Below are 12,626 nucleotides of genomic sequence, written 5' to 3'. Positions count from 1 at the left end.
ACACACACACACACACACACACACACACACACACACACACACACACACACACACACACACACACTATTACAGTAGGCCTATATATACAAAAATACCAATTGATATTTTTTTATGTTGATTTAGTCACCTTTACAACAAGCCAATTTTAACCTTTTTAACTTGAAGGATTGTGCAATCGTGGAATCAGAGCAACACAGCTAACCACCAAAGAAATTGCCTAAAACCCCCTGCCTGTGTTACTGTTGTGCAAATGCCTGTAAATCTCTGGAGGTTTATCAGTGAAGCAAGGGTGAGGGACCTTAAGTTCTTATGTTACGTTAAGTTCTTAAGTTTGACTTCACCAGTCTCACAGAACTTGGTCCCCCACTCCCCCAATTAAGTTTGGCAGTGGTACCAGGGCTGGTAACACCAATCACCATCAAACATCAAACGGTAACACAAAGTAATGCTGCCACTCTATGCTTCGTAGCAGCGTAACAGAACACCATGAGCGTCCACTTTCCCACGCTCCAGTACCAGGCTGTCACACACCTGTGACTGGCACTGTGGCACACTGTACACCTGTGTGTGCTGGCAGGTTGCTCAAAACTGCTCATTCCACGATTCCACGATCCTTACAAGTTATACCTCGTTGTAAAGGTGACTATAGAAAAAATATAAAATACAATACCAATTTAGTTGGTATATACTGTATTAAACTGTGTGTGTGTGTGTGTGTGTGTGTGTGTGTGTGTGTGTGTGTGTGTGTGTGTGTGTGTGTGTGTGTGTGTGTGTGTGTGTGTGTGTGTGTGTGCGTGCGTGCGCGTGCGTGCCACAGCCCACGTAACATATTCTTCTCTCTCTCTCTTTCTAGCTTTCTCAGTTTGTCAATCCCCTTCCTCTTTTTCTCTGGCAGCTCTCTCATTGCTCTTCATCTCTCTCTCTCTCTCTCTCTCTCTCTCTCTCTCTCTCTCTCTCTCTCTCCCCCCCACCTATTCTGCAGGCCTCCTTTTGCCCTCCCCTGCTGTCTATCTCCTCACCTCACTCAGTGTGTGTGCCGTCAATAATTGATGATCCTTACTCACTCAAAGGGTAACTAGGTCCAAGACAGCGAGCGGGAAAAAATCTCATCCCTTTTTTTTCTTGTTTCCAACTCTATCTTTAGCCCCCAGCCACATGTGACACACCACTGCATGCTTGTTGCAGAGTGTGGCGATCAATAGGTAGACACTAGGGTCTACCTGTTTCTGTGTTACGTCAGGGGCCACGGTTTGTCAGTGTGTGTGTGTGTGTGTGTGTGTGTGTGTGTGTGTGTGTGTGTGTGTGTGTGTGTGTGTGTGTGTGTGTGTGTGTGTGTGTGTGTGTGTGCACCACTGCACCTGTGGCCATGTGTGGGTTAATGCCACATTACCTCACTCCGCTGACAGCAGGAGACAGGGAAGGAAGAGTAGAGAGATTAAAAACGGGTGAGGAGGGTGAGGGAGGGGGATGGAGGAAGAGGAGTGGGAGGTACAGAGTGATAGAGTGAATTAATTCATTTTCCAATTCAGCCACAATTGACTCTGCAGCAGTCTGCGCGCACACACAGTCACACACACAGAGAGAGTCAGAGACACAAACGAACACGATTACGCACTGACTGAGCCACAGGCATGGAACGAGAAAAGAGGAATGACAAGTCCTTCTCCAGAAAGAGAAGTTTCACTTTTGGGGCATACGGAGGGTGAGTGTAAAACAGGCTTTGTTCAAAGAGTTTGGTTGTGCAAAATGTCACATTTAATTTAGGAAGAATAGATTAACATGCATGTATAACATGAGTATTGGAGAATAGACATAATGGTCCTATGCTCGGTGAATGAGATGGTCAATAGTTTTTTCATTGTCATACCACTTCCTTGTTTACAGTGTGGACAGATTCAGAAGTGGGAATGAGGCAAGGTGAGACTTTGCCATTTCATTGTAAGGTTTGTTTTGATGTCAACTCAGTTCTATGTACTTGTACTAAGCACTAAGCGTTGTCTGAGAAATGACCAGCTGTGCTCTTTTTCTTTGCAAATCCACCTGCTGCTGCAGACCTGAACCTGATCACAACATACTGGACATTCTGGACTCGCCAACCAATGAGAGCAAGCGTTTTTTCTCTGCCAGCAGCAACCAAAGGGTGATATGCAATACCATCATCCACATGCATATGCAGCAATAAGCATTCTTTTAATGTCTCTTCATGTGTTCATGTGCAGTAACATATTAACTCAGTAGTGTTTACAAATTAAGAATGACTTTATTGCCAAGCATGAGGTTCTTACAACAAAGAACATTCATTTGACTTCTGGTGCTGTGTGTATGTTCTGTGTCTTCCAGCGATTAGTTCCAAGATGTAAAATAAAGTCTTGAACAAGAATATAGACTTAATTGTACCATTTTGTGTTTTGTGAAATGCATAGTGTTTCATGTATGACTGTTAAAGTGTAAAAACGGACCATGCCATGACAGTAAAGCTATTCCAGTCTCTGTCAGTGAACTGTCTTGAGTCAGTGTTTGTCATGTTCCTCTTTCTCTCCCTCCCACATTTATCTTGTCCTTTCTCTCCGACTGACACCTCCTTCAGTCTAGACAATAGACATCCATGCCACCTCTCACCTTCCCCTCTGACACTTTTCATTCTCTGTTTCAGGTGACCGAGTTGTTTGAGATCATTGAGAAAATACAGGTGAGTCCACGCACGCATGCACGCGCATGCACACACACACACACCACACACACACACACACACACACACACACACACACACACACACACACACAAACACAATCAGTAGCTTCCATAGTCATAGTGAAGTCATAGCCATAGTCTTGTAAGCAGAGGACATGACCATTTGAGACCTACATAGATATACTATGTATATTTCCCCCTCATACAATCTCCATGACTATAAACAGTAATGATCAAGAGCACCATATAGAGGTGCATAATATGCCAGTCAACTATGGTAATAGTGGACCTGACCTTTGAAATGGGACACGGTATTCTGAAACCCAAACTCATTCGCGCTCTTTGGTCCTGAACTTTCATTCCAATTGGAACCCAAATGAAGGCGGTAGAGTGACGACGAGAATGGTAAGTTGGTAACCATGACCGTGACTTTTACCGTGACCTTGGGTTGCAGGATGCTGATACACAAACTTGTTCAAGCTTTTTAGCACTGAACCGGTGACCTTTCATTCAAATCAGATGCCAACATGGATGTATAAAAAGAGTCTAAAAGTCCTACTGGCAGCTCGTAGAGAGGCTGACCTTATAACATTAGTCTTGCTTAGCCAGGCGATCCAAGGTGTGCAGATGTCTACATTCAATATATGGGCTATAGCTAGAAGATAACATCTGCTAAAGAAACCAGCTACACCCAGCTTTGGAAACCAATCCCAAAGCCCTAAAGCCGCCCTAAAGCCTTTGCACTGGTTCTGAAATGCTGTTATTTGTTGTTTCTGAATTGTTCCCACCCCTACATTGAATCTAGATGTCATCAGACATAGAAGTCAGAATAGAGGTTTAGTATGACGCCCAGGGGGTCCCCAGGCTAAATGATAGTTTGTAACCAAATGGACCCTACAGGTCCATTTGTACACAGAGTTAAATTAACATTGATTTTACAATATAAATTGGGGGTCCCAGAGATAGAAATGCCATTATATGGGGGTACGTAGACTACGCAAACTGGGGGTCCTCTTATGGGGGTCCCTTGCATGGGGTCCACTGGCTAATTAGTGTCAATTTGGGGGTCCTTGACATGAAAAAGTTTGGGAACCACTGATCTATGAGGCTTTTCGTCTCCTCCATTAGGGAAGCAGAATAGAGGAGCAGCGATGTGAATTCCCTCCGCCGCTGAAGGTATAGTATTTTCCTGAACAAATCATAGTATGTGTGTTTGCAAATATTAATGTGCATGCGTCATTGCCATTCCGTTGTCATTGCCACTACAGTTACTGTTTTCACCCTAAACAATATCCCATCGGGGAGTTGCTTGGCAAAGTTGTCTGACAACTCAGTGTGCTAACGACTGACTCAGGGTCAGGGACATGCCTGCTATGACGTAATGTAGGGGTGGATGTGAATCAGTCTGACGATCTGTGGTGTGTGCTATCTTGTCTCTCTCTACTGTACAATCTTCTTAATCTTTCCCGTCATTCTCCCAATCTCCCCTGCACGAAGCAGATATTTCTTTTGAAAAGTCAAATCATGTGGATCTCGGGATCCACATGGGAATGGCGTGGCTTCAATGTTGATCTTGGATCTAAATTGAAGTCAATCTTTTGACAGCCCTAATTCTTATAATAATATTTTTTATATACATAAAAAAACACATCTTTGAACCCCAGATTATGTTAACCCATTTTGACCTGAGATCAGATTCTAAAAATGTCTTCTACATCCTGACAGTTTTCTGAAAAGTCTATGTTTCTATGTCAGTGGTTCGTACAAACTATGAGCTTGTAGATCTGCTATTTTTTCAATAGCTAAAGCATAACATAATGCCAAAACACCAAAAGGGGTTCCCACCCAAAATGGGATTTAATTTCACTATGAACATTCTACACATTCTATACCCCTATAGGATGATCAGGGAGCACAGCTTGGAACGATGGGTGGCAAGCTGCCGCTCATCCTGCCACCGAAGGTGGGAGGCTACTGGATAGACCCCCCTCTGGAGAAACAGCTGGACGTGAGCCCCACCTCTTCCCATCACAGCCTGGGCCCACAGTGCTATGACATCATGGAGCGGGACAGCGAGGCTAAAATCTACCACGAGCTCTTCCGCTCGCAGGTCAGTATAGACCGGGTATTGTCTGGCTGTGTTGGCCGGATGATTAAAATGGACAATGGTGAATGTTCAATAGCCTGTGGCTGTTTATTTCCACCAAAAATCGATAATGAAAGTATTTTCTTTTTCATTCTCTTCATCAGTACCATCACACATTCACTGCGGTCGACCCCTCACTGGGGCCATTGGTTCTTTCTGTGTGTTTGGAGGAAGAAGAGAACAGGCTCAGGGTCATTCTAAGGTGAGGACTTTTTTCAACCTTTTGATTCAGATTGATTGAATATTTTATTAGTCAGAAATGCAAACAGTACGAGTACAGTCAAACTCTCGGACTTCAGCAGATCTGTTTTTTTTTATTTGTGATGGGCCTAGAGCCTTGCAGAAGAACACCAAATGTACAAGTCTACAGTATGTAACATTCATTCATTGCTAGTATGGCTGCTACAGACTTACATGTATACAGAAATGGTGTTTCATTATGTTACAGAATGAAGGAATGCTCTTTGCATGGCGTATTCTCTGTCTCTCTTTTCCCCAATATCCCCTCAGCTGTTCAGCTGACTAAGGTACTGTTGCCTTCTTCATAATACTGACTGTTAATCACAGTTTAGCACTGAGAGATGACAAAGGTAAACTCCAGTAGTTAGTTAGTAGTAGTCACGGCTTTATATCACATTTGATTCAGGATCGCATTTCAATTAATATACCCATAGTAATCCCTAAATAAATACTACAAATACTATAAATGCTATTATACCACATTCAATCCACACTTTGTTTCTGTGTTTTAAGTGTCAAGTCATGACTTGACCATGGTCATGACTTCATATATAAGCAGAACCTACCCATAAAGGCTTTAAATTACAATACACTTCTGTGTCCCCAATATTTAAGCGAGAAATTAACTTTTAAGATCTTTTTAACAGATGTCTGATGACAAAGCCAATTCCCTTTCAGATGCTCTGTGACAGTGTGTCGGTGCCCAGGTTCGAAGTGGTCAGCTACCTCAAGGTATTACTATGTACATTAAGCATGAATTTGATATCCATCCCACTCCTGCCTGCCTGCCTGTCTGTCTTTCTATCTGGCTGCCTGCTCAATTGTCCACGGTCCACCCGCCAACTGTCAACACCTACTGTATATATTGCTCTGTCACTCATTTAGGCCCCAGAACTCATAACTGCATTTGACGAGCACAGAGTGTCTCCCAATTTCAAGTTTGGCATCTTGTACCAGATGGAGGGCCAGGTAAATTGTAGTTCCCCAATGTTTTCAATGGAGAGTGTAGACATTGCATCATGATGCTCTCTCTCTCTCTCTCTCTCATTGTACCATCGTTGTTGTTTTTTCCAGCTTAGAGAGGAAGACATACTTAGCAACAATATGGAAAGCAAGGGATTTCGAGAGTTCCTGTCTATTATGGGTGACACGGTTCAACTTCAAGGCTTTACTGGGTAGAGTACAGAATACTGACATGTTTTAAACCAGGGATCCTTGATCATGCAGCTAAATTAATTAATATAGCATCAAATTCAGTTGAACCACATTGGCTAATCATGTGGAAAATAGCCGATCTACAATCTCACAATGCAACATGACATGTATGTATGACTTATATCAGCTAATGCCTGATCTGATGTCTTCACTATACTCCTACAGATTCAAAGGGGGTCTAGATGTGTGTCGCGGACAAACAGGAAGTGATGCCGTCTTCACAACGTTCCACGGAAGAGAAATCATGTTCCATGTGGCAACCAAACTACCATTCACAGAGGGTGACCCTCAGCAGGTTAACCATCTAAAAACAATATACTTACTGTACTAGAGACATTCTGTTAAAGATGAGCTACTCGCCTAAACTCATCATAAGGAATGACGAGGATAGACCATGATACTTTTCAATGCCACAGCAGGCAATCAGGCATCACTGGGGCTGGGCTGCTGAATGCTGACTGAGTGACATTTTCAGGACATAATTATGCCATAAGAGGACAGATATGGCAAAAAATATGCAACATAGCTCTCCTTAAACGGAATACATTACGATGAAGTGGTTGTTTAATGCAGTGGTTCTCAAAATGTGGGTCGGAACCCCCACACGATAATGTTTTCTTTTCACTTCCCACATTCACACACCAATGGTGGCGAGCTCACACCGACCAACTCATACGTCACTCAAAAGTAATCAACAAACTATACTATAAAAACTGGTCAAACATTGGCCAAATTGTCAAATAGTATAAGAGTGAAAATGTTAAGCTCATTTGTTGTCAGCTTGTAGATATGTGAGCTTGTAGATCTGCAATTTTCACAATATGTATCTGTGGAACCGACTCAAACTAAATGTAATGACTCAACTCCTACAAGTGCTTATCGGGGTGGGGGCCATAGAGTTATAAAAGATAGAGGGTGGACTGCCCCGCCCCCCTGCTATTCATTTCGATGGAAGTTGCTCAGTAGCGTTTTGAGGCACCCGGAAGAACGGTCTACTTCCGCATTTTTTCGATTTGGACACGATTTGGACAACATTTGGTGTCCAAAATGCGGAAGTGCTCAATGTTAAACCCAAGCTGCACAGGGTTTCCTCGTGATGAATCCACGGGTCCACCTACAGTCCCAGCTCTGAACGGGCCGAGTGCTTCAACGTTGGAGAGCCTCCTTGGGGACTTGGTGGGGGCTCCCCAGTTCAAATATGATTATTTTGGGGGTTCCGGGGTCCCCATTTCGAATATCGTTCAAACATGATCATATTGGTGGGGCCGCGGCATGATAAGGTTGAGAACCACTGGTTTAACAGAAAGCACATGATAGATTTGCAGAAGGCACTGACAGACTTTCATTTCTCCTTCTCGTCACCCCACTCAGTTACAGAGGAAAAGACACATCGGCAATGACATCGTTGCACTGGTCTACCAGGAGGGCCACACCCCTTTTCTGTCTGATGTCATCAGCTCCAACTTCCTGCACTGCTTCCTGGTGGTGCGGCGGGTCTGCGGGGGAGACCAGGAGGCCGAGCCAGTAGCATACCAGGTGAGAGGAGGCGGAGCCAGTAGCATACCAGGTGAGAGGAGGCCGAGCCAGTAGCATACCAGGTGAGAGGAGGTGGAGCCAGTAGCATACCAGGTGAGAGGAGGCCGAGCCAGTAGCATACCAGGTGAGCGGAGGTGGAGCCAGTAGCATACCAGGTGAGAGGAGGTGGAGCCAGTAGCATACCAGGTGAGAGGAGGCCGAGCCAGTAGCATACCAGGTGAGAGGAGGCGGAGCCAGTAGCATACCAGGTGAGAGGAGGCCGAGCCAGTAGCATACCAGGTGAGAGGAGGCGGAGCCAGTAGCATACCAGGTGAGAGGAGGCCGAGCCAGTAGCATACCAGGTGAGCGGAGGTGGAGCCAGTAGCATACCAGGTGAGAGGAGGCAGAGCCAGTAGCATACCAGGTGAGAGGAGGCCGAGCCAGTAGCATACCAGGTGAGAGGAGGCCGAGCCAGTAGCATACCAGGTGAGAGGAGGCGGAGCCAGTAGCATACCAGGTGAGAGGAGGCCGAGCCAGTAGCATACCAGGTGAGCGGAGGTGGAGCCAGTAGCATAACAGGTGAGAGGAGGCAGAGCCAGTAGCATACCAGGTGAGAGGAGGCCGAGCCAGTAGCATACCAGGTGAGAGGAGGCGGAGCCAGTAGCATACCAGGTGAGAGGAGGCGGAGCCAGTAGCATACCAGGTGAGAGGAGGCGGAGCCAGTAGCATACCAGGTGAGAGGAGGCAGAGCCAGTACCATACCAGGTGAGAGGAGGTGGAGCCAGTAGCATACCAGGTGAGAGGAGGCAGAGCCAGTAGCATACCAGGTGAGAGGAGGAGGTGCTGCTAGTAGCATACCAGGTGAGAGGAGGCGGGCCAGTAGCATACCAGGTGAGGGGAGGAGGCGGAGCCAGTAGCATACCATACCATACCATACCATACCATACGTTATGAATTGAGTGTCAAAACCATACCTATATTAGATTGTTATCACCATGAAACTTCCCCAGGTGAATATGCAAATTAGGCATCATATAGGAAAATATGCAAAACATTGAAAATATGAAAAAGCTACTACTGTGGAAGGGTTATCATACATTAGTTTACTTACATTGATCCTATGAACAATTTAATATAGGTCTAGTTTTGCCCACCAATCTTGGAGCTCTGGCTCATGGAGTAAGAACCAAAAAGAACTGAACCGGTTCCCATTGGGAACCAACAGGTGGAAAAGGGGTCATGGCTTATATATGCCATGGCCCATATATGCCATGGCCCAGTGATTTAGGTGAGGCGAGTTGCTCAGAGGCTATGGTGTTGATAAACCTGTTCCCTTTTCCATCTCCTGTTTACAGGTGTCCGTTACGGCCAGAGAGGATGTCCCTCCCTTTGGCCCCGCCCTGCCTGACCCGCCCATCTTCTCTGATGTAAGAAACCAAGCCCAGATCCACAGAACAGAGCTTAACTGACCCCGTTCTGTTCTTCCATCATACCCAGAGGTCCATTAAATTGCATTGATCTCGTCTTAAATTGACACTGAAGACATTTAGCATATTATCATCAGTGTCGGGATGAATGTCTTGTTTTATACTTTGTTGTATGGCAGTGTTGCGGACTTCATTGCATATAACAAAAACAGCCTCAATATGGGGACACATGCCAGGTTGAAAGTGGTTTAGTCTCTGTGGGTTTACATTTAATCAATGAAAAGTATTAACAAGAGTGTGACTAAATAATAACTATATTCGATCCATTGAAACACAGGCTCTTTTTCCATTTCCTGACAAGTAACGGTTTTGGACACGATGCCAGAGTGACTTGAATGAGTGAACAGATAACGGGTTCAGTGTCTTAGTTGTGGACACTTTTGGTTACCAGACACAGACAGCTTGCTGCCTGGGACCAGAAGGGGGGGAATCTTTCAACATGCACAAAATTTATAAACTGAAGGCTCATTCATTCATTTCATTCCAAAACACTATACCCAATACCCATGAAAAAAGGCATATCACAATATTGTCTTACAAATAATACCTATAGCACACAGGGCTGTATTTTGCGTGTCTTAAGTACCAGGTCTTATTACCTAACTTGAGTAAACTAAAGACCTGGAGGCGTGATCAATGCTCTTTGGCCACTCAGAATAGCAAAATGGCATTGATCACGCCTCCAGGTCTTTAGTTTACTCAAGTTAAAGGTAATAAGACCTGGTACTTAAGACACGCAAAATACAGCCCAATGTGTCTTATGATTTTGGAATGAAACCCAGACCCAGGAGATTTTTTGATACTACTTGACAGTTTTCTCTTTTTTTTTGTCTGACAGACTTGCCTCCTGAGAGAGTTCCTTCTTACCAAGCTCATTAATGCAGAGATCTCCTGCTATAAGGCTGAGAGGTTCAGTAGACTGGAGGTAAGCTAGATATCGAGAACTCTCTCTCTCTTCCTATTATCTCTTTTATCCTCTCCTCTTCTTGACACCCTACTCTGTCTGTCTGTCTGTCTGTCTGTCTGTCTGTCTGTCTGTCTGATCAAGCTGCGTACACGTTCATCACTCCTGGAGGGCTTGCAGGCTGAACTGTCTGCACGTTCCCAGTGCATGCTGGGAGAAGCATCACTGTCTTCTGACGAGGTCAAGGGTGTGTCTGAGAGCAGTGGAGGATTCATTGAAAACTTCAAGGTATTTTATTTGTGTCCTATGCTGACAAGGGGCTGATGTAGAAATGTTGTCTCCCTCTCAGCTCAAACGTACTGCATATGGTATAGTTATGGATCTTTACAGCGTGTAGACATGTATTGTTTATCATATTCCTTTATTTAATCTTTGCTGTAATATCTTGCCTGAGAAGCACATTTCTGAGATTGATTGATTGACTGCACCTGATTGACTGACTGACTGACTCATTGATTGAATCATTGATTGATATACATATGTGTTTATAAAGATGCATATGCATATATTTGTACATAGGCCTATGATAAAACACAATATAGCTTAAGAGCTTATTGTGGACTTTGTGGTTCTTCCAGATTTGGATTGAATTTAATGAAATTGTGTTAAGATGAAGGCTAGCATCATTACATTTGTCTCTCATTATGCATATGAAATCATGCATTATGCATTAAATGCTTCCATCACATACATCATGTACTACTTTATTGTCTTTTAAATCGACAGAGAGCCATAAGAGTGCGGAGTCATTCTTTTGATACTCTTGGAGTTCCAAAGAAAATTGCTGGAATAGCAACACAGAAGCCCAAGGTAATGATTCTGATTCCTGATTCCTTGTGAGCTTGTAGATCAGATTTTTCACTGGCGCGCAACTAGGTATAAATTAAGCATAAGACATTGTGACAGGCATCACTTTACGTAATGTAAAGTATGTTAAAGATTTTGTCAATGTGAAAGAGTATACAGTATATACTTTAAATGTGTGAATGTAGTTCCTACACTATGGTCCACCACACGTTCATTGAAGAGTATTCAGCTAAACCCTGTATTGTTGTTGTTATATTCCATTTCCAGACTGCTTATACAGAGAAGGATGGAGAGAGGTATGTAAGACTGACGAGATTAAAACAAGGCCTCCAGATTGTAGACTAGAGACTTCATCTTTTAAATCACTGGTGTTCATGTATTTTCTTCGATTCTGTACACTTTATTCCTTTTTTGTCCATTTCTGAAATGCTTAAAGGACAACTTTAGTTTTTTTCAACCAAGGTTCATGTTTTTTTTTTTTGCTGCTTTCTTTCGTTTTAGGGATTTTAGCTATTTTTGACAGGGGGGTGGGGGCATTCGAGCATGGGGCTAAATATGTATTTTTTTTTACAACATTTTATCTTTAACATTTTAACATTTATCTTTGTATTATTTACTATAGTCCTAATAAACCCCAGGAAATTACATCTGGCCACAGAAGATCACAGGATCTACTGAATGTGAAGGTAGCCTACTGCAGGAAGGCTTATACTGTGTGTATAGGCTCAATATGTCAGTTTGTCACATTCAGTAGATCCTGTGATCTTTTGTGGTCAGATGTGGGGTTTATTAGGACTATAGTAAATAATAAAATAATAAATCGCCATAATATTTTGTAAAAAAATACATATTTAGCCCCATGCTCGAATGCCCCCGCCCCCCTGTCAAAAACAGCTAAAATCCCTAAAACGAAAGAAAGCAGCAAATAAAAGAAAATTAACTCACCTTTTAGTTTCTCTAATAACAACCTAAAACATAAAAAAAAAAAAAAAAAAAAAAAAAAGTTGTCCTTTAAATTACTGTTTTCTGTTACAGTATACATTTTTTTTTTTTATAACACATTAAGTAAAATGCATAAGGATAAGTCTTCGAATTCTTCTTCTTATAATAATAATAATAATAGTTATTATTCTACACAATCTGCATACAACTGTGTCTTCTCTATTTTCCAGTGATAAGTCCATGGGACCAACGTTACCTCTCATAAACAATATGGGATCTACAGAGGGAAGGGGAGAAGAGAGCCCTCAGGAAGAGTCATAAAAGGACATATTCATTCATGTGTAGATTTGTAGACGTTACTGTAAATAGTAATTACTTCATTATGTATGTAAATAGAGGAAAAAGTTGTATTTATTGCCAATTTAACATTGTACTGTCATAGAAGAGAACTGGATAAAGGTGAACTTACTTGTATTTCAGTTAAATGTCAATTTTTATTAGAGGTAAAAATGAAATAAAATAACTCAGTTGTCATTGAAGATGCCTTTTGTTTGTGCAAGTTTCACTGTCGCCAGAAGAGGGCAGTAATGCATTACTTGTACTTGGAGTAAACGAGTGG

The 12,626-nt window shown here is 43.0% G+C and overlaps 1 protein-coding gene across 2 annotated transcripts; it reads left to right on the top strand.

Moving 5' to 3' along the window:
• The first annotated feature begins 1,558 nt into the window (after positions 1 to 1,558).
• On the top strand, positions 1,559 to 12,572 carry rap1gapl (RAP1 GTPase activating protein-like). Of its 2 annotated transcripts, none has more exons than XM_083761853.1 (20): positions 1,559 to 1,702; positions 1,885 to 1,917; positions 2,053 to 2,140; positions 2,654 to 2,689; positions 3,820 to 3,867; positions 4,592 to 4,801; positions 4,942 to 5,039; positions 5,286 to 5,364; positions 5,756 to 5,809; positions 5,963 to 6,046; positions 6,152 to 6,252; positions 6,458 to 6,587; positions 7,664 to 7,816; positions 8,611 to 8,634; positions 9,163 to 9,234; positions 10,133 to 10,219; positions 10,343 to 10,486; positions 10,985 to 11,068; positions 11,333 to 11,361; positions 12,238 to 12,572. In XM_083761853.1, exons 1-20 carry the CDS (start codon positions 1,632 to 1,634, stop codon positions 12,326 to 12,328), a joined length of 1,716 nt encoding a protein of 571 aa, XP_083617979.1. In that variant the 5' UTR covers positions 1,559 to 1,631; the 3' UTR covers positions 12,329 to 12,572. The 2 variants fall into 2 exon arrangements, with proteins under 2 accessions (XP_083617979.1, XP_083617978.1); XM_083761852.1 differs by lacking the exon at positions 8,611 to 8,634 and adding an exon at positions 8,208 to 8,231 and having other exon boundaries at positions 12,238 to 12,571.
• Positions 12,573 to 12,626: the final 54 nt, after the last annotated feature.

Source organism: Protomyctophum parallelum (genome assembly GCF_964188405.1).
Source record: "Protomyctophum parallelum genome assembly, chromosome: 3".
NCBI lineage: Eukaryota > Metazoa > Chordata > Actinopteri > Myctophiformes > Myctophidae > Protomyctophum > Protomyctophum parallelum.
Note: the sequence above shows the minus strand (reverse complement) of the source record. Positions and strands in the feature narration are given on the sequence as shown.